The sequence below is a fragment of the Melanostigma gelatinosum genome (assembly GCF_949748355.1).
Source record: "Melanostigma gelatinosum genome assembly, chromosome: 20".
NCBI classification, from domain to species: domain Eukaryota; kingdom Metazoa; phylum Chordata; class Actinopteri; order Perciformes; family Zoarcidae; genus Melanostigma; species Melanostigma gelatinosum.
In genome coordinates this window covers 20,645,825-20,667,264 of record NC_136653.1, presented here as the reverse complement: position 1 = coordinate 20,667,264, position 21,440 = coordinate 20,645,825, and the positions used below count along the sequence as shown (strand labels likewise).

The following is a 21,440-nucleotide window of genomic DNA, read 5'->3' as shown; positions in this document are numbered from 1 at the left end:
GCTGCACCAACATCTGGCGTCCTGTTTTGTGTAAACATGTTGTAAATGGCTGCAATCACCTAGAAAAGGAGGTTTATCGTCTGTACGGTGGCCCCTGAGGGACACTGTTAGAGAGGATGAGACCACGATGACGTGTGTGAGAAGGTATTTTATTGCAAACTTCAAATCGAATGAACCGGTTAAAATAACAAATGATTCAGGGAGATTAAACATTAAAAACCGCATCACTGCGACACCATTTCCCCTTTTTAAAAAGCTGAACTACGAATCAACCCGTCCGACGGGAGAAGAAGAGACCGAGAGGCCGACCGACCGGTCAGAGCCGGCTGCTCAGCTGCCGACACGGCGGCAACATCGGACTCAACAACATGACTCGTCAGAAAAAGCAGCCGGGCTCCCGCGTCTCGTCCTCTTGCTCCCTCACTCCTCGGCCGGAGTGCCCATCTTGACCAGGCTGTCCTTGTCGAACCTGAAGAGCCGCCAGCCCTCCTCCTGAGAGAGGTCCTCTGCGCCGCGCCGCTTGTAGTACTGCACCGACGGCTCGTTGTTCTCCGCCACCACGAACATCATGCCGGTGCAGCGCGTCTTCATCGCCAGCTGGAGGCGAGACGAGCGTTTGAACATAAAGATCCTCTGCAGACATTGAAACTATGCACCAAAGACCCGACACATTAATGCTACATGGAACATTTCAACCGGAGATCGTAGAGCCGTTCTGTGCGATGAATACAGTTGAACTTATTTATAACATTTTAGAGTTTTACTTTCCACTAATTTAGAAGATATTTTTACCTTTTTTTTGTTGTATTTTATACGTTTAACACTTTTTTTCATTTATATAAATAAATATTATAGGTTTTACTCCGACCCATCTTTATTCCTACCAGTCGATTTTCTTTTTTGTTAATTTATTTCTTTTGTCACATTAAATTAATTCATATGTACATTTACAGAATTTTTATTTATATATAAATAATAAATACATAATAAATTCCCATAAAACTCAGTTATTGGCTTGTAGATAACTTTAGTTCTGTTTAGAACACGAACTCTACAAACAGAAGTTTTCTGTAAAATAAAGTCGAACGGTTTCTCACTTCACTGCTTTGATCACATTAAGCTGCTTTCATCAAACCTTTTATCTGCTTATTAAGTCACTCAGATGAGTTTCTGAGCACCAACAGCAAAGTGAAAGACAATGACTCCAGTATTAGTCTTCAGGGTTGATTAAATGTGGAATCAGACCGATGAAGGTTCCATCTTTATATTTATCCTTTACTCACATCGCTGAGGTGACGCATGAGCTCCGACCCGATGCCCATCCCTGCAGAGAGAGAACACAGAGCTGCTGAATGAAGAGACGCAGGACGAGGACGTGCGGTTATTGTTGTTGTTGTTTACCTCTGTACTCCTCCATCACGTAGAAATCCTCCAGGTAGAGCTGTTTGCCAACCCACGGGTCATAAGTGAAGTAGTACATGACAAAACCAACCACCTTCGGATCTGCACAGACAAACGCTTCAGTATCCTGTGTACATTTATAGACATTAGTATACTTGATAGTTATGTACACACAATATACTTCTGTGTTCACTGCGTGAACGAGTATTTTACCTCCATCACGGGTTCACAGTTAAACTACGGCGGCACAATCTCATGTATTCTGTTGAATCCATTTCCTCTAATAGACTCGTGTGAAAGCGTCATCAGTATTATACGCCCGTCTGTCTGCACACTCATTGTTCGTCTTCCTCCAGCTGCTGTCTGAACAGCTGTGAGTTCTAACAGCAGCCATGTTTGTAGTTTACGTTCATGATGATCATTTTGGGGGCGTGTCTCTGGAGGGAGGAGCCGTCGGTGTTCACCACTGGGAGACTTTGAAGCTCGTGAGGCTGACGTTCTTAAATCTAGCGTACTCGTCTACATCATCGACGCTCGCTTTAACAGGGTGAGCTGAGAAGTAAACAAACGATCAGCTGACTTTGATCTGTTCCTTAAATGATCTTCTCTGGTGTCGCGTCACTAAATGAAACACGATGCGAGCGTTGGCTCAGAACAGCTGCAGCTCCTGAAACCAACAGCTGTGATGAGATCCAGCGACGGTAACGGGAAGCTGCTGCGGCGGAGGTCAGAGGTCAACGTCTGTCCAGAGGACGGAAGAGACGCGTCGTGAACTCAAACTTAGAAAATGTTATTCTGGGAAATGAGATCATTTAAAGGACTCACGTGTCAGTCAGAAGACAACACCCGAAACCCTTTAACACGCGTCTGACAGCTTAACTCGTAAACAACGTGTCTGAACCGGGCGAGCCCATTTGAGGAGACACCAGAGCGTTTGTTTTGCTCCTGAAGGAGGCGTGGCCTCTTACCGTCACTGCTGTTCTCTCCTTGGATTTCAGCTACAAAGCAATGGTAAAACGGGGTGTCACCAAACCCATCCTCGAGGAGTTCTGCAAGGAAATCAAACGTTGAAGCACAAGAATAATAACAATAATATTTAGTGTGCAGCGATGAATAAAGACGAGCTCACCTTTTTCAGTCAGGATCACCTGGTCCTCCATCTCTTCAAACTTTGCAAGCGCCTGCAAACACGAAGCACACGAGCGCAAACGCGTTTAGAGCTGAAGAGACTTTCAACCGCCGCACAAACAAACGTGCATTTCAGAGTAAAACATCGGAGAACAACAAAATCAGACAACATTCAGCATCTAAAAAGCAGAGCAAAAGTGCGTTACTCTACAGACTGGTTTAAACGGTGCGTTACTCTACAGACCAGTTTAAACGGTGCGTTACTCTACAGACTGGTTTAAACGGTGCGTTACTCTACAGACCGGTTTAAACGGTGCGTTACTCTACAGACTGGTTTAAACGGTGCGTTACTCTACAGACCGGTTTAAACGGTGAGTTACTCTACAGACTGGTTTAAACGGTGCGTTACTCTACAGACCGGTTTAAACGGTGAGTTACTCTACAGACCGGTTTAAACGGTGCGTTACTCTACAGACTGGTTTAAACGGTGCGTTACTCTACAGACCGGTTTAAACGGTGAGTTACTCTACAGACCGGTTTAAACGGTGAGTTACTCTACAGACCGGTTTAAACGTTACTCTACAGACCGGTTTAAACGGTGCGTTACTCTACAGACCGGTTTAAACGGTGCGTTACTCTACAGACCGGTTTAAACTGTGCGTTACTCTACAGACCGGTTTAAACGGTGCGTTACTCTACAGACCGGTTTAAACGGTGCGTTACTCTACAGACCGGTTTAAACGGTGCGTTACTCTACAGACCGGTTTAAACGGTGAGTTACTCTACAGACCGGTTTAAACGTTACTCTACAGACCGGTTTAAACGGTGCGTTACTCTACAGACCGGTTTAAACGGTGCGTTACTCTACAGACCGGTTTAAACGGTGAGTTACTCTACAGACCGGTTTAAACGGTGCGTTACTCTACAGACCGGTTTAAACGGTGCGTTACTCTACAGACCGGTTTAAACGGTGCGTTACTCTACAGACCGGTTTAAACGGTGCGTTACTCTACAGACCGGTTTAAACGGTGAGTTACTCTACAGACCGGTTTAAACGGTGCGTTACTCTACAGACCGGTTTAAACGGTGCGTTACTCTACAGACCGGTTTAAACGGTGCGTTACTCTACAGACCGGTTTAAACGGTGCGTTACTCTACAGACCGGTTTAAACTGTGCGTTACTCTACAGACCGGTTTAAACGGTGCGTTACTCTACAGACCGGTTTAAACGGTGCGTTACTCTACAGACCGGTTTAAACGGTGCGTTACTCTACAGACCGGTTTAAACGGTGCGTTACTCTACAGACCGGTTTAAACGGTGCGTTACTCTACAGACCGGTTTAAACGGTGCGTTACTCTACAGACCGGTTTAAACGTTACTCTACAGACCGGTTTAAACGGTGCGTTACTCTACAGACGGTTTAAACGGTGCGTTACTCTACAGACGGTTTAAACGGTGCGTTACTCTACAGACGGTTTAAACGGTGCGTTACTCTACAGACGGTTTAAACGGTGCGTTACTCTACAGACGGTTTAAACGGTGCGTTACTCTACAGACCGGTTTAAACGGTGCGTTACTCTACAGACCGGTTTAAACGGTGCGTTACTCTACAGACCGGTTTAAACGGTGCGTTACTCTACAGACCGGTTTAAACGGTGCGTTACTCTACAGACCGGTTTAAACGGTGAGTTACTCTACAGACCGGTTTAAACGGTGCGTTACTCTACAGACCGGTTTAAACGGTGAGTTACTCTACAGACCGGTTTAAACGTTACTCTACAGACTGGTTTAAACGGTGCGTTACTCTACAGACTGGTTTAAACGGTGCGTTACTCTACAGACTGGTTTAAACGGTGCGTTACTCTACAGACCGGTTTAAACGGTGCGTTACTCTACAGACGGTTTAAACGGTGCGTTACTCTACAGACGGTTTAAACGGTGCGTTACTCTACAGACGGTTTAAACGGTGCGTTACTCTACAGACGGTTTAAACGGTGCGTTACTCTACAGACGGTTTAAACGGTGCGTTACTCTACAGACGGTTTAAACGGTGCGTTACTCTACAGACGGTTTAAACGGTGCGTTACTCTACAGACGGTTTAAACGGTGCGTTACTCTACAGACGGTTTAAACGGTGCGTTACTCTACAGACGGTTTAAACGGTGCGTTACTCTACAGACGGTTTAAACGGTGCGTTACTCTACAGACGGTTTAAACGGTGCGTTACTCTACAGACGGTTTAAACGGTGCGTTACTCTACAGACCGGTTTAAACGGTGCGTTACTCTACAGACCGGTTTAAACGGTGCGTTACTCTACAGACCGGTTTAAACGGTGCGTTACTCTACAGACCGGTTTAAACGGTGAGTTACTCTACAGACCGGTTTAAACGGTGAGTTACTCTACAGACCGGTTTAAACGGTGAGTTACTCTACAGACCGGTTTAAACGGTGCGTTACTCTACAGACCGGTTTAAACGGTGAGTTACTCTACAGACTGGTTTAAACGGTGCGTTACTCTACAGACCGGTTTAAACGGTGCGTTACTCTACAGACTGGTTTAAACGGTGCGTTACTCTACAGACTGGTTTAAACGGTGCGTTACTCTACAGACCGGTTTAAACGGTGCGTTACTCTACAGACCGGTTTAAACGGTGCGTTACTCTACAGACCGGTTTAAACGGTGCGTTACTCTACAGACCGGTTTAAACGGTGCGTTACTCTACAGACCGGTTTAAACGGTGCGTACCTGCAGCCCTGGTCGTGTTACTCATGCCAGCTCCGTTTGTAACACGACTGTAATAACCTTTGATAAGAACATAAAGCTCATGGTAAGACGCACCATATTAGGAGAACCGGAAGTGACGTCAGGCTGTAAACAAAGACACACTAACTAATCTCACACAAGTTCACCAACACGGTGCGACACATCGGTTCCGAGTCATCCGACCTAAAATGCAGTTCATGGGAAGGTCCAGGCTAACTAGCAATGTAGCCAACAATTAGCTAACGTTATATGATTTTTTATAAATCATTTTTATTGATTATATAATTATTTTTATTTAACTATTAAATACCAACAATTAGCTGACGTTAGCTAGTGTATATACATACATACATACATATATAAATAAAATACATTATTATTTAATAATTTATTACTAATTATGATTAATGGGGTCGTTTTATATTATGATTAGTTTTGATTTAGTAATCTATTATTTGTAAATGTATTTAATTATTATTATTGTTCTGATATATTAGCTTAAGTCCGAGTGAGGGGCGACCGCTCCACCGGTACTTCCCATCGAATAACACCATTTAAACGTCCACATATCCGCCGCGGCCTACCTTCACCAGTCGTAATATATCAGACACGTCTCTGGGTTCAGCTTTTCGTAATTTAAACTCCATTTTCTTCTTTTGCTCTTTTTCCCTCTCGTTAGAAGTCCTCTGTATGTGAAGTGAAAGATGAGTTGTTTCTTCATTCGCTTCAGAGTGGCCTGTTCCCCGCAGTCAGCCTCTGGTCCGGACGCGTTTGTCTCGCCAATTCATCCAGTAGATAACACCCTCCGCTGGGTCGCTGCCAGTTCAAACTGCCGTCGTCTTTGTGTACCACGTTGCTTTTATACCCGGGCTCGCGCTGGCACGCGATTGGCTGGTCCCCCCTCCTTCCTGCTTCTCGGATTTCTGACGAAACATCGACAGCCTCCGGCCATCTTTTCTTTCTTTTTTAGCCAATCGGGTCACAAGCAACGATCACGTGACGCGTGTGCGTTCAGTCTGTCATAAGATCCTCGTTTGTTTTTGATGGCAGAGGAGGAAAAGTACTTTGTAGCCCACTTTGAGCAGTGAGGGGAAGAAGTACTTTAAAAAAGTAGTAGGCCTACACGACAGTGTATAAGTACTTTTAAAAACGTAATACACCACAGTGTAGAAGTACTTTAAAAACGTAGTACACCACAGTATAGAAGTACTTTAAAAAAGTAGTACACCATACTGTAGAAATACTTACTAGTTAATGAACATGTAATCAGACAAACTGCACCTCCGTTTGCACTAATATCCCAAATCTATTGTCATTGTTGTTCATTATGGTCTGTAGATTCATATTTATATTATACATAGTAGTTAAATGTTTATGCTTAGTTTCTCTGAAGAAGAACTTTTTTTTAAAGTAGTACACCACAGTGTAGAAATACTAGATAATGTCCTACATTTAAAAGTGTACTCATTTTAACGTATTTGTATCAAAATATAATGAGAGTATCAAAAGTCAAAGTACTCATGCAGAATGGCCCAGATCAGAATATTGTATAGTATATTATTGTATAATACTTATACTTATTTTAATTACTTTAAAAACTGCTGGGTAGTTTAACTTATAATATTACATAACCAATTATCAGTTGATTTATATATTTTTTAGAAATAATCTGAATCTACAAAGTAACTAATGTTGTCAAAAACAAGTTAGTGGAGTAAAAAGTACAATATTTGCCCTCGAGATGTAGTGGTGTAGAAGTATAAAGTAGCAAGTAAAAGTGCCTCAAGTTTAATGTACTTACTTACAGTAAAAGTTTTGTGTCTTTCCTGGACATGAGTTTTTAAAAAGTAAGCAGAAAATAAGTAACATGCACTCAAGTAGACCAATCAGAGCAGACTACTCCACATACTTTAAGTTGTGTTTACAGTACTTACATAGTTTTACTACAAGTGGAATTTCCCACCTCTCACAGCTGAGCTACATATTATAAACAAACAAAAGACACAAATAATATCAAAGAGCAATGAATGAAGAATATATTTCGATATCAGTCCAAACTAAACAAAAAGCAGTCGTCTCTGCAGTTCGGCACATTCCACGTATGTGGGGGAAAGTACCACGTAAAGTACAGGTTACCATGAGGAAAGATTATATCACTGTTACAAATACAAATATTCACTTTATATATATATATATTCATTGTTGAGGCATCATCTGACTTAAAATACAGTTCATGGGAAGGTCTAGGATGACTCGCAATTCAGCCAACAATTAGCTGACCTAATATTATTATTATAGTTTTTATTTATAAATTATGATTTATTTATTTGTATTGTTATTATTTATTATATTTATAATTATTATTTGTATTTATTATGTTATTATTATTGGTGTTATTTATTATTATTAATTCATTCATTTAATTATTATTATTATTATATATATTAGCTGAAGCCCAAGTGAGGGGCGACCGCTCCACCGGTACTTCCCATCGAATAACATCATTTAAACGTCCACATATTCGCTGCAGCCTACCTTCACCAGTCGTAATATATCAGGCACGTCACTGGCCTCAGTTTTTCGTATATTATACTCCATTTTCTTCTGTTGCTCCTTTCCCCTCTCGTTGGAAGTCCTCTTTATGTGAGTTGAGTTGTAAGAACTACTCCTGAACTACTAAATCCGGAATATATATCGACATCAAAATGAAACAAAAAGCAGTTGTCCATCGGCACACGTACTCAAAATATTCACGTCTCACACTGAAAGTGACAGCTCAGCAGTGTAGTAGTTAATCTTAAATAGTTTAGCTTCCAATCAGAGGTGCAAGAAGCAGTCCAATGCAACAGAATGCACAGAGCAATACACAGAATAAACAGTATGGTATATAATACATATAGGATGTAGAATACACGGTGAAAATTATACAATGTAAATGTGCAGTTGGCATGATATGTAGTGCAGGGAGAAGAACAGGTAATGGCCATAGTAAGACATTGTGTACAACAGCTGGAGGTGATATGAATACTGTATCAGACACTGAACGCTACTTCTCCACGTTGAGTTCTGACTCTGGGAACAGAGAGTAGACCGGTCCCAGACGACCTGAGGGGTCGGGATGTTCTGACGGACTTGTTACAGAGACCTGTAAACACACCGTTACAGTCGTCCAGTCTGCTGAAGATGAATGCGTGGACAAGTTTTACACATCCTGTTGAGACACAAATCCTCTAATCCTTGATATATTCTTCAGGTGATCGTAGGCTGGTTTTGTAATTGTCTTGATGAGGCTGTTCAGGTTGAGGTCTGAATCCATAACTACACCTAGATTTCTGGCTTGGAAGTCCAACTTTCTGCTCCATAGAGACCAATGTTAAATCTTACTTCAAGAACATCTTCCACAGAACACGGTACCCCATTTCTAGATCGCCACTGAAGCCACATTCTTTACACTACAGACACAATTCTCACAGGATCTGTTCTTCAAGTCATCCTTCCTCTCCAGTTCTAATATTGGAGCAATAGGAGCTGCGGTTATGGGGGTTTTGAGGATTTGTTTAACAGGTGTTTCACAGTTTCTTCTGCTTGTAATGGCTGCAGGGACACAGGTGTTTGTGATTGAGCTAATTCGTGAAGTTAGACACATGACTTGGAGATATCCCTCTCTATCTTTCTGTCTGTCTCTCTCTCATACAGTCACTCAGAGATTTTTAGAGGACCCCCCCCCCCCGCCCCACACACACATTTCAAAATAAAAGTCCTACAGAGTGAATTCTAACTGTAATGCTTGTGGTGAAGCCTGTCATTTAACACACAACACAGATAACATCTCATACTGAAAGTGATACCTCAGCAGTGTAGGAGTGTGTCTTAAGCAGTTTAGCTTCTAATCAGAGGTGCAAGAAGCAGTACAATGCAACAGAATGCACAGAGGAATACACAGAATAAACAGTATGGTATAGAATACATATAGGATGTAGAATCTCCTCCACTCTCCTCGTTACAGGAAATATACACCACCCGCCTCACCCGGAAAGCCATTCAAATTGCAAGCGACACCAGTCACCCTGCACATAGTCTGTTCAGCCTCCTACCCTCTGGAAGAAGGTACAGGAGCCTCCGCTGCCGCACCACCAGACTGAAGAACAGTTTTACCCACCAAGCTGTCAGGACACTGAACTCTCTCCCCTCACTCCCCCCAATCATATCCTCCAGCCTGAGGGAAGCTGAAGCTGAAAGTACAGAAGTACTGTAAATATGTACTCATATTTATATTTATATTATATTTATTGCCCACTTTTCACACACACACATACACACACAGTATTATATTAATTGCCCATTTTCCCATCATTATTATATCAATTGCCCACCTGCCCCTACATTATTAATTATTTATTACATTAATTGCCCACTTTTCCCGTTTTTATGTGTATTGAATGTTTTATTGTAGTATAGTATATGTTTTAACTAGGATATCTGTCTTCACTTAGCCTAGGAAGTGTTTTATGTTTTATGTGTTGTGCTGCACTTTATGTTCCACCGTGGGAGAGTGGGAAACGTTATTTCGATTCCTTATATGTCCTGACATGCAAGAATTGACAATAAAAGCTACTTTGAACTTTGAACTTTGAATACACGGTGAAAATGATATGACGTAAATGTGCAGTTGGCATGATATGTAGTGCAGGGAGAAGTACAGGTAATGGCCATAGTAAGACATTGAAGGTGATATGAATACTGTATCAAATATATAATTAAAAATAAACTTTGTATATATATACAGCATCGCTCAAAACACTGTTACAAAGTGCTTCAAAATATAATGCAGACATTTCAAACTTTAAGAGAATGAAATAAACTAAAAGCCAAACGTAAACATGTAAAAAACACAGAGTAAAATTAACTTAAATGTTGTAAAACATAAATAAAATTGCAGAAAAGCAATTCTAAAAAAAGTGGGTTTTTAAAAGACGAGACACAGTTTGCTGCCCTGATCTCCTTCAGTAGATCACAGTTCACAGACTGTAAAGGTTTTATCACCTTCATGAAATCATCTGGACCTTGGCACAACAAGGAAAAAGGGCAATAAGAGATCTGACAGATTAAATTAAAATCAATGATAAAAGCAACAGGTAGCCAGTGCGAGGAAGCCAGAGTCAGTGACATGTCATCAGGTTTCTTAGTCAAAATATTTCTTCTTCTTTTTCCGCCAGCAGAAAAAACTATTTAAATTTTTCTTTTTTTTCGGGGGGTGGATTTTATTTATTTATTTTTTAGTTACATTTCTTTCTTTCTTTTTGGCTGGTGGAAATGGGCTTCCATAAATATGAGACATTTATTTTCAATTTAAAAAAAAAAGAAAGAAGAAATTCATGGGGTTCAGAAATGTTGCTGAAAACCACTGGAACGAACCTATTTGACAGGAAAGAAGAAGAAGCGCATGCGTTGTTATAACGTTACGTCATGCGTCATCACGTAGTGAGCGGGCAAAACGCCAACCCGGAAGTCGTTACTGTGGTCGTCCTGACTTGACTGGCACCTCTGCGCCGCAGTACCCTGAAGAGGAGAATCCGTGATTCCACCCTCTGTTTTTGGACCCCTGAACTTTTAACGGTTACATCCGGGACACTACGATGCTCTCACCGAGGTCAGTGTGATGAAAAACGTGGCTCCACGTGGTCATAGTTAACCAGGCTTCAAGCAGAGTGGGTATTCATTGTACACATACAGGGTGTGCCATGTACTTACCACTGCTAGACACAAGTAGTACTCTCACAGTATAGAGACAATACAGTACTTCACTGTGAAGAAATGAGTTTTACCCTGTGGTTACGTTATTGAAGCCGGCCAAACTAATACATATACTTCTGGGTGAAATGCAACTGAGTATAACTTAAGTGCAAAATGTATGTACTTGTACTTGTACACTTAAGTATTTCCATGTTGTGCATTTTTATACTTCTTGTACATTACACTGTACTACATCTCAGAGGTACATATTGTACTTTTTACTGTACTACACCTCAGAGGTAGATATTGTACTTTTTACTGTACAACATCTCAGAGGTACATATTGTACTTTTTACTGTACTACATCTCAGAGGTACATATTGTACTTTTTACTGTACAACATCTCAGAGGTACATATTGTACTTTTTGCTGTACTACATCGCAGAGGTACATGTTGTACTTTTTACTGTACTACATCTCAGAGGTACATATTGTACTTTTTACTGTACTACATCTCAGAGGTAGATATTGTACTTTTTACTGTACTACATCTCAGAGGTACATATTGTACTTTTTGCTGTACTACATCGCAGAGGTACATGTTGTACTTTTTACTGTACTACATCTCAGAGGTACATATTGTACTTTTTGCTGTACTACATCGCAGAGGTACATATTGTACTTTTTGCTGTACTACGCAGAGGTACATGTTGTACTTTTTACTGTACTACATCTCAGAGGTACATGTTGTACTTTTTACTGTACTACATCTCAGAGGTAGATATTGTACTTTTTACTGTACTCCATCTCAGAGGTACAGATTGTACTTTTTACTCTACTACATCTCAGAGGTAGATATTGTACTTTTTACTGTACTACATCTCAGAGGTACATATTGTACTTTTTACTGTACAACATCTCAGAGGTACATATTGTACTTTTTGCTGTACTACATCGCAGAGGTACATGTTGTACTTTTTACTGTACTACATCTCAGAGGTACATGTTGTACTTTTTACTGTACTACATCTCAGAGGTAGATATTGTACTTTTTACTGTACTACATCTCAGAGGTACATGTTGTACTTTTTACTGTACTACATCTCAGAGGTACAGATTGTACTTTTTACTGTACTACATCTCAGAGGTACATATTGTACTTTTTACTGTACTACATCTCAGAGGTACATATTGTACCTTTTACTGTACAACATCTCAGAGGTACATATTGTACTTTTTACTGTACTACACCTCAGAGGTAGATATTGTACTTTTTACTGTACTACATCTCAGAGGTACATATTGTACTTTTTACTGTACTACATCTCAGAGGTAGATATTGTACTTTTTACTGTACTACATCTCAGAGGTAGATATTGTACTTTTTACTGTACTACATCTCAGAGGTAGATATTGTACTTTTTACTGTACTACATCTCAGAGGTAGATATTGTACTTTTTACTGTACTACATCTCAGAGGTAGATATTGTACTTTTTACTGTACTACATCTCAGAGGTAGATATTGTACTTTTTACTGTACTACATCTCAGAGGTAGATATTGTACTTTTTACTGTACTACACCTCAGGGGTACATATAGTACTTTATACTGTACTACATCTCAGAGGTACATATTGTACTTTTTACTGGACTACATCTCAGAGGTACATATTGTACTTTTTACTGTACTACATCTCAGAGGTACATATTGTACTTTTTACTGGACTACATCTCAGAGGTACAGATTGTACTTTTTACTGTACTACATCTCAGAGGTAGATATTGTACTTTATACTGTACTACATCTCAGAGGTACATATTGTACTTTTTACTGGACTACATCTCAGAGGTACATATAGTACTTTATACTGTACTACATCTCAGAGGTACATATTGTACTTTTTACTGTACTACATCTCAGAGGTAGATATTGTACTTTTTACTGTACTACACCTCAGAGGTACATATTGTACTTTTTACGTGTTTTAAATATATTTGTCTTAGAAAGTGGCGCTGTGGTTGTGGGTGTTGTGTCTTTATTGCGTAAGATGTAGCGTCTGGATGAACTGCTTTGTGACGTTCTTCTGTTTTTAATGGAACATGTCGGAGCAGGTGAAGTGTTTGGCAGCAGCACAGGTCTGTGTGGAGCAGCAGGATTAAACGGGGATCAGATGGCGGTTATATTTAGAATGGGATGCTTGTGGGTGGAACTGGATTCCTTGACTCAGAGGTCCTCTCTGGTGTGATTATTCAGTGTTCTGTCATGTCCTCTTGTGGCCTGCAGGTTCCTGCTGCTGCGGTCGGCTGCGTCCGTGACGACCAGGTCGTTTTGTTCGGGGGGCGTGTCCAAGCCGGGCCGGGCGCCGGACATGGCTGAAGGTAAGATGGCCGCCGTGCTTCCTGTTTGACTGACTCATTATAGACATGAGTGCCTGGTCGTACAGGAAGTTATTATTTTTTTTTTTGCATTGGATTCTATTTTTTTTTGCTGACTGAGCTGGTTCCAGACCTGTGAATCCCTCCAACATCTCAGAACTTTACCAACGATTCAAATAGAAAATTAAATATTTAAAGTTACTGTGAGGAACTTTCACTCAGTGTTGGTTCTGTTGGTCCCTGTGGACTAAAGGTCGTGTCTCTGAGCACCAGACTCTCTTCAGTAAACCTCTCATTCTACTGCAGCAGGTCTGACAGTCTGCTCCTCTCAGTCCTGGTCCTGGTTCTCCCGTGCCTCCCTTCCCTCCAGCGGGTCCAGCAATACGTCCTGGATCTCCAGCAGCGTGGTGTCGGTGTTGACTCTCTGATGGTCTCTTCACTGATGGAGGTCTGATAGTCTGCAGTGAGGACTACACTGAGACTGGTTCATATTGAAGATCAGGACTACACTGAGTCTGGTTCATATAGAGGATCAGGACTACACTGAGTCTGGTTTATATAGAGGATCAGGACTACACTGAGACTGGTTCATATTGAGGATCAGGACTAGACTGAGACTGGTTCATATAGAGGATCAGGACTAGACTGAGACTGGTTCACATAGAGGATCAGGACTACACTGAGTCTGGTTCATATAGAGGATCAGGACTTGACTGAGACTGGTTCATATAGAGGATCAGGACTACACTGAGTCTGGTTCATATAGAGGATCAGGACTACACTGAGTCTGGTTCATATAGAGGATCAGGACTACACTGAGACTGGTTCATATAGAGGATCAGGACTACACTGAGACTGGTTCACATAGAGGATCAGGACTACACTGAGTCTGGTTCATATAGAGGATCAGGACTACACTGAGTCTGGTTCATATAGAGGATCAGGACTAGACTGAGACTGGTTCACATAGAGGATCAGGACTAGACTGAGACTGGTTCACATAGAGGATCAGGACTAGACTGAGACTGGTTCAGGACCAGACAATAGTTCCTCACAGTGCCTTTAAATAAATAGCTCCTCAGTTTGATCAGCTGGCAGAGAGGAACCTGTGCGTCACTTCTGGGTCCGAGCGTGTTCGTACCAGATGATGAAGCTGAAGTGAAACTGAGCAGCTTTAGTGTTTCAAGTCATTTTGTGGTGGCAGCTTTCCTTGTGATGGCTTTTACACAAGCACGTGCTGAACTTTGATACCGTTTACTGTCGCAATGGGACATTAAACGTGACATCTACGTCCCTTGAAGAAGACAAGGAAACTGAACTACAGGTGTTCAGAACCAGGATTCTGTTCTGGACTGTAGGTCGGACCAAACAAGCCCCTTTTTAGACGTTGTCCTGAGCTTTGGGATCATTTTATGACATTTTACATCAGGATCAAATTCAAGAACAAAGTTCACAAATGAATCTCCGGCGTCATGAACGTCCTGCTGAAGTCAGAGTCGCTACTAGCTAGCGCATGCTAATGTCTCGCTTCCTAAAAAACAACCCGAGTCAGCACTAAGAGCTGTGGCACTGAGAGGGACGCACTTCAACTGTTTGATGCTGAATGAATGTCGTGAAATGTAACATGGTGACATATTTCAATGTGTAAAATACCCATTCAATCATTTCTGTTTCTCCGCAGGAAATCCACTTTTACACGTGTCTAATGGTGCGTGTTGGTAAACCAAGACCAGTCGTGTCTGTCTGAACTACTCCTACCTGGAGCCAGTCTCTTCTAATTGCACTCTAATGGCTCCTGCATGTTCCCGTCTTCCTTTACACCTTCGTTAACGCACTTTGTGCTGCTCTCCTGTTTGGATTGTAATGTTCATGCCGGCTCCACAGCATTCCATGGTGGCGTCTGTCGGCCTTCTTCTTCCCTCCGTTGCACTGAGCTTCAGTATTTTGTCGCAGCTGGTTCCCACGCTGTTCGATCTGCGCTCTGTGTTGTTTCATATTGTCTCACTGTTTTGGGCCTCAATGAGCTGCAAGAATTACGGACATTTGGCGGTTTGATTCACCATCAGATCACTCTGTTCACTTAAATGTGATCACTAAAGATCTCTGAGATTGAGGAATAAGTCGTGCTCTTTATTAGAGCACATAACCACAATCAAATATTTAGTGCATCATGTCAGCTTAAAGTGACTGAACTGGTTTCCCTGAAGGTAAAAACAAAAGTGTGACCCGGCCCTATTGTGACCCAGACGGTATGAAACATACAGCCTTGAACTTTTGGTGCTTTCACTCTCACACACACACACACACACACACACACACACACACACACACAGAAGATCTGATTGTGTTTCTTGTGTTTTTCAGTACGAAACAGGCTGAGAGAAATCGTGGGAGCTTCCACGAACTGGAGGTACTGAACCATGTATTTGTGTTATATTTCTACCAATCAAGTCCTTCTTTGAGCCAGTTGTGCAATATAACTAGTACGTTTACTCAAGGACTGGAATTATTGTTTTCACATTTTATTCTCTCCTAATTCAACCCCTCAAATTTGTGAGAAAGTTTTGCACTGTAACTGACTCAACAATCAAACTTTGAAACTCAAGAATTCATATTCTAATTGTCACAATTTTCACACAAATGAGATGCAATGACAGACGTGTATGTAAACTGCGACTGGCTTCTGAACCGAGTAGGTTTTTACATGCAAGGAACTTGTTTTGGTGCTTCGGTGCATGAAAATAAACATAATTATAGAAAAATAAACCATAGCTAGAAAGATCTCCACCGAGGCCAAATGCCCGCAATGTTCAGGAAATAGTTTGTGGATCAGTTTTGAATATGTTCTGGTGTGTGCAGCGACCACCAGCAGGCCATGTCGGAGCGCGTGTCGCTGTCGTCCATGTTGGCGAAGTCTCAAAGCGACCTTCCAGCCAAGAGGATGAAGGACAGCTACCTGGAGGTGCACCTGCCTCTGGGCTCCGAACCACAGCTCAGAGAGAAGTACCTGACCTTCCACAACACTGTCAGGTACGCACACACACACACACACACTCTCAGGAACATGACCCCACGCAAGTTCTCACTCCGCAACACCATCTCTGACCACTGGGGCACAAACAGAGTATTGTGAATGAAGTGAAAACGCACCAGGCATATCAGCAGACTGTTTTCTGTTGATTGCAGTGCGCATGCCTTTGATCATATCACCTTCATGGCATCACCTGACATAGCGTGATGTCAGGTGATGGACCCCACCAAGATAGAAAAACAAACACACACACACACAGCCATATGAACTAGAACTCGCCTCCCTCTTACTTCTGTCTCTTCTCAGGTTTGGTAGAATCCTGGAGGACTTGGACAGTTTAGCAGGTATCACTCAGACACACATTCACTTCCATTATAAGTCGACACACAGTTCAACACAGTCAAACACGAACATCTTTTCTTCCTCGTCTCCTCAGTCCTCATCTCCTACTCTCACACCTATAATGATGCGCTGAAGAGGTCTCCTCTGTCCATCGTCACCGCCCTGGTGGATAAGATCGGTAAGTCTGTTTGGATTGAACTAAGTTTTTAGGTTGTTGGTCAGTTAATTAATGAATCCCCCCCCCCCCCCCCCCCCCCGTCGGACAGACATGAGGCAGCACATCATCTATCCTGACTGCGACATCAAGTTCACCGGTCATGTGACGTGGGTGGGAAAGACCTCTATCGAGGCCAAGATGCACATGTCACAGGTAAACACAAACGCACATGTTAAGTTTAGTTATCTGGGGAAGTAGAAGAAAGAAATGATTCATAAGGAAAGATAAAAAGGGGATTGTGGTGTTGAGATTAAACCACACCAATGGAGGTAAATACATAAAGCGAGGTCAAACAATAAGACGTATTAAACATCAGACCGAGACATAAGCTGTTATCTCACAATGTGACTCTTTCAGTTCCACAACGGAGCTTACTCTCCGGTTCTGGATGCAACATTTGTCATGGTGGCCCGGGATCCAGAAAACAAGCGGTAGGACACAGTCTGAGGAACGTCCACACAGAATGAGCATCAATGTTTACAGGAAGTAACGAATGGCTCCTACACGACACATTTACATTATTACTATACATTTACATTATTACTATACATTTACATTATTACTACACATTAACATTATTAGTACACGTTTACATTATTACTATACATTAACATTATTACTACACATTAACATTATTACTATACATTAACATTATTACTATACATTAACATTATTACTACACATTAACATTATTACTATACATTAACATTATTACTATACATTAACATTATTACTATACATTAACATTATTACTATACATTTACATTATTACTACACATTAACATTATTACTATACATTTACATTATTACTATACATTAACATTATTACTATACATTTACATTATTAATATACATTTACATTATTACTATACATTAACATTATTACTACACATTAACATTATTACTATACATTAACATTATTACTATACATTTACATTATTACTATACATTAACATTATTACTATACATTAACATTATTACTATACATTTACATTATTACTATATATTAACATTATTACTATACATTTACATTATTACTATATATTAACATTATTACTATACATTTACATTATTACTATATATTAACATTATTACTATACATTTACATTATTACTATACATTAACATTATTATGATACATTTACATTATTACTATACATTAACATGATTAACATTATTACTATACATTAACATTATTACTACATTTACATTATTACTATACATTTACATTATTACTATACATTTACATTATTACTATACATTAACATTATTATGATACATTTACATTATTACTACATATTAACATTATTACTATACATTAACATTATTAACATTATTACTATACATTAACATGATTAACATTATTACTATACATTAACATTATTACTATACATTAACATTATTACTACACATTTACATTATTACTATACATTTACATTATTACTATACATTAACATTATTATGATACATTTACATTATTACTACATATTAACATTATTACTATACATTAACATTATTACTACATTTACATTATTACTATACATTTACATTATTACTATACATTTACATTATTACTATACATTAACATTATTATGATACATTTACATTATTACTACATATTAACATTATTACTATACATTAACATTATTAACATTATTACTATACATTAACATTATTAACATTATTACTATACATTAACATGATTAACATTATTACTATACATTAACATTATTACTACACATTAACATTATTACTACACATTAACATTATTACTATACATTTACATTATTACTATACATTAACATTATTACTATACATTAACATTATTACGATACATTTACACTATTAACATTATTACTATACATTAACATTATTACTATACATTAACATTATTAACATTATTACTATACATTAACATTATTACTATACATTAACATGATTAACATTATTACTATACATTAACATTATTACTACACATTAACATTATTACTATACATTTACATTATTACTATACATTTACATGATTAACATTATTACTAATACATTAACATTATTACTATACATTAACATTATTACTATCCATTAACATTATTACTATACATTTACATGATTAACATTATTACTAATACATTAACATTATTACTATACATTAACATTATTACTATACATTAACATTATTACTATACATTTACATTATTACTATACATTTACATGATTAACATTATTACTAATACATTAACATTATTACTATACATTAACATTATTAACATTATTACTATACATTAACATTATTACTATACATTAACATGATTAACATTATTACTATACATTAACATTATTACTACACATTAACATTATTACTATACATTTACATTATTACTATACATTTACATGATTAACATTATTACTAATACATTAACATTATTACTATACATTAACATTATTACCATACATTTACATTATTACTATACATTTACATGATTAACATTATTACTAATACATTAACATTATTACTATACATTAACATTATTACTATATATTAACATTATTACTATACATTAAAATTATTACTATACATTTACATTATTACTACACATTAACATTATTACTATACATTAACATTATTACTATACATTAACATTATTACTATACATTAACATTATTACTATACATTAAAATTATTACTATACATTTACATTATTACTATACATTTACATGATTAACATTATTACTAATACATTAACATTATTACTAATACATTAACATTATTACTATACATTTACATTATTAACATTATTACTAATACATTAACATTATTACTAATACATTAACATTATCACAATACATTTACATGATTAACATTATTACTATACATTAACATTATTACTATACATTAACATGATTAACATTATCACATACATTTACATGATTAACATTATTATTATACATTAACATTATTACTAATACATTTACATTACTACTATACATTTACATGATTAACATTATTACTATACATTAACATTATTACTAATACATTTACATTATTACTATACATTTACATGATTAACATTATTACTATACATTTACATGATTAACATTATTACTATACATTTACATTATTAACATTATTACTATACATTTACATTATTAACATTATTACTAATACATTAACATTATTACTATACATTTACATTATTACTAGACATTTACATGATTAACATTATTATTATACATTAACATTATTACTAATACATTAACATTATTACTATACATTTACATGATTAACATTATTACTTCTGGAACCATCAAATGTTCGTTTGTATCGTATAATAGTTGCCAATTCAACCTCTTACCTTGTTAAAGTCAGATGAGTGTAGTGGAGTGAAACAGACTCCAGTGAAGTACCTCTAAATTGCACTTTGTTACTTTCCACCTGTGTTAAAGTAATACATTGTCATATGATACATAAGCTTGATATGAACTCTTTGTTTCTGTCTTTTTTCTGTGTTTCAGGGCAGCTTATGTAAATCCTCTGAAGCCAGAAGGTCCAGAGGAGGAGAAGCTTTTCCAGGAAGGAGAAGGTATGAGATCCTGACACAACCTTTGTGAAGATGACGTAAAGCTCTCTAACTCTGTGTATCGTTTGTGTCATTCTGTGTTCTTCGTTCTCCAGCGAATAAGATCCGCCGCGTGGACCTCAGCACTGCGTCGCTGCTGAAGGTGGCGCCCACGGACGAGGAGAGGAAGATCGTTCACAGTCTGTTCCTCAACACGCTGGACACAAAGTACGACTGAGATGCTCTGAGGCTTTAAGTGAAATCATCCTCCAAAATCAATAATGGGGTCATTGATGACCTTTGTTAATCTCTATATATGGAAGTCTGTCAAGGTAGCGGATCTTGGGAATAACATGTATAGTAGTTTTGTAAGATTTTAGATTCAGTAACGTCGCCTTAGAAGACGTTTCTTCTCAAAAATATGCGATTAGTTCGGCTTTAACATCTACGCCGGCGTGTTCGGGACATTATAGCTAAAAATAAATAACTTAATAAACTTAATAAATAACTTAAAGCGGCGGAGGGAGAGTTAGAAGCAGCAACAGCATCCGTTCTATCACAGCTGGAGAGTATTTCTTCATTGAAAGAAGAGCAAAGAACGACACTGAAGGCTTTTCTAGATGAAACTTCCTCCGACTCACTTTGCTTGATTGACAGATAGTTCATCCAATCACCTGCCACATCTTTTTTGGGATGTTCCTGCCCTTTTTACAAACATTTTCCAACCACGGCTTCTCAGATATTTCTGTGTAACAAACCTCAGGTTAGAGGGGAACATTTACGAGAAACAAAACTCAAAAAATTAGATGAAAATGGTAAATTTACAAACCAAAAAACGCCACTAATTTAGGAGAAAACTCTTCAAATATTCTGTGAGATTATGAAGAGA

General features: G+C 38.5%; 2 protein-coding genes across 2 annotated transcripts; one reads left to right on the top strand and one right to left on the bottom strand.

Annotated features, from left to right (window-relative positions):
• Positions 1-130: 130 nt before the first annotated feature.
• Positions 131-6,112, bottom strand: LOC306793936 (diamine acetyltransferase 1-like). The gene is made up of 6 exons (XM_079291764.1): positions 5,880-6,112; positions 2,531-2,582; positions 2,370-2,450; positions 1,402-1,503; positions 1,284-1,324; positions 131-597 (listed from the first exon to the last, which is right to left on the bottom strand). The coding sequence occupies exons 1-6, from the start codon at positions 5,940-5,942 to the stop codon at positions 421-423; spliced, it is 516 nt and encodes a 171-aa protein (XP_079147890.1). The 5' UTR covers positions 5,943-6,112; the 3' UTR covers positions 131-420.
• A 4,694-nt stretch (positions 6,113-10,806) lies between these two features.
• Positions 10,807-20,789, top strand: acot9.1 (acyl-CoA thioesterase 9, tandem duplicate 1; the record flags this gene model as incomplete). Its single annotated transcript, XM_079292404.1, has 11 exons — positions 10,807-10,945; positions 13,314-13,408; positions 15,087-15,113; positions 15,770-15,815; positions 16,265-16,435; positions 16,743-16,780; positions 16,873-16,956; positions 17,045-17,148; positions 17,353-17,426; positions 20,508-20,575; positions 20,668-20,789. The coding sequence occupies exons 1-11, from the start codon at positions 10,932-10,934 to the stop codon at positions 20,787-20,789; spliced, it is 843 nt and encodes a 280-aa protein (XP_079148530.1). The 5' UTR covers positions 10,807-10,931.
• Positions 20,790-21,440: the final 651 nt, after the last annotated feature.

Coding starts and splice junctions, on each gene's coding strand:
- LOC306793936 (XM_079291764.1), bottom strand. CDS start 5,942: ATGGAGTTTAAATTACGAAAAGCTGAACCCAGAGACGTGTCTGATATA. Junction 2,583..5,879: donor ATATATTACGACTGGTGAAG/GTAGGCCGCGGC, acceptor TCGTGTTTGCAG/GCGCTTGCAAAGTTTGAAGA. Junction 598..1,283: donor TCATGCGTCACCTCAGCGAT/GTGAGTAAAGGA, acceptor TCTCGCCTCCAG/CTGGCGATGAAGACGCGCTG.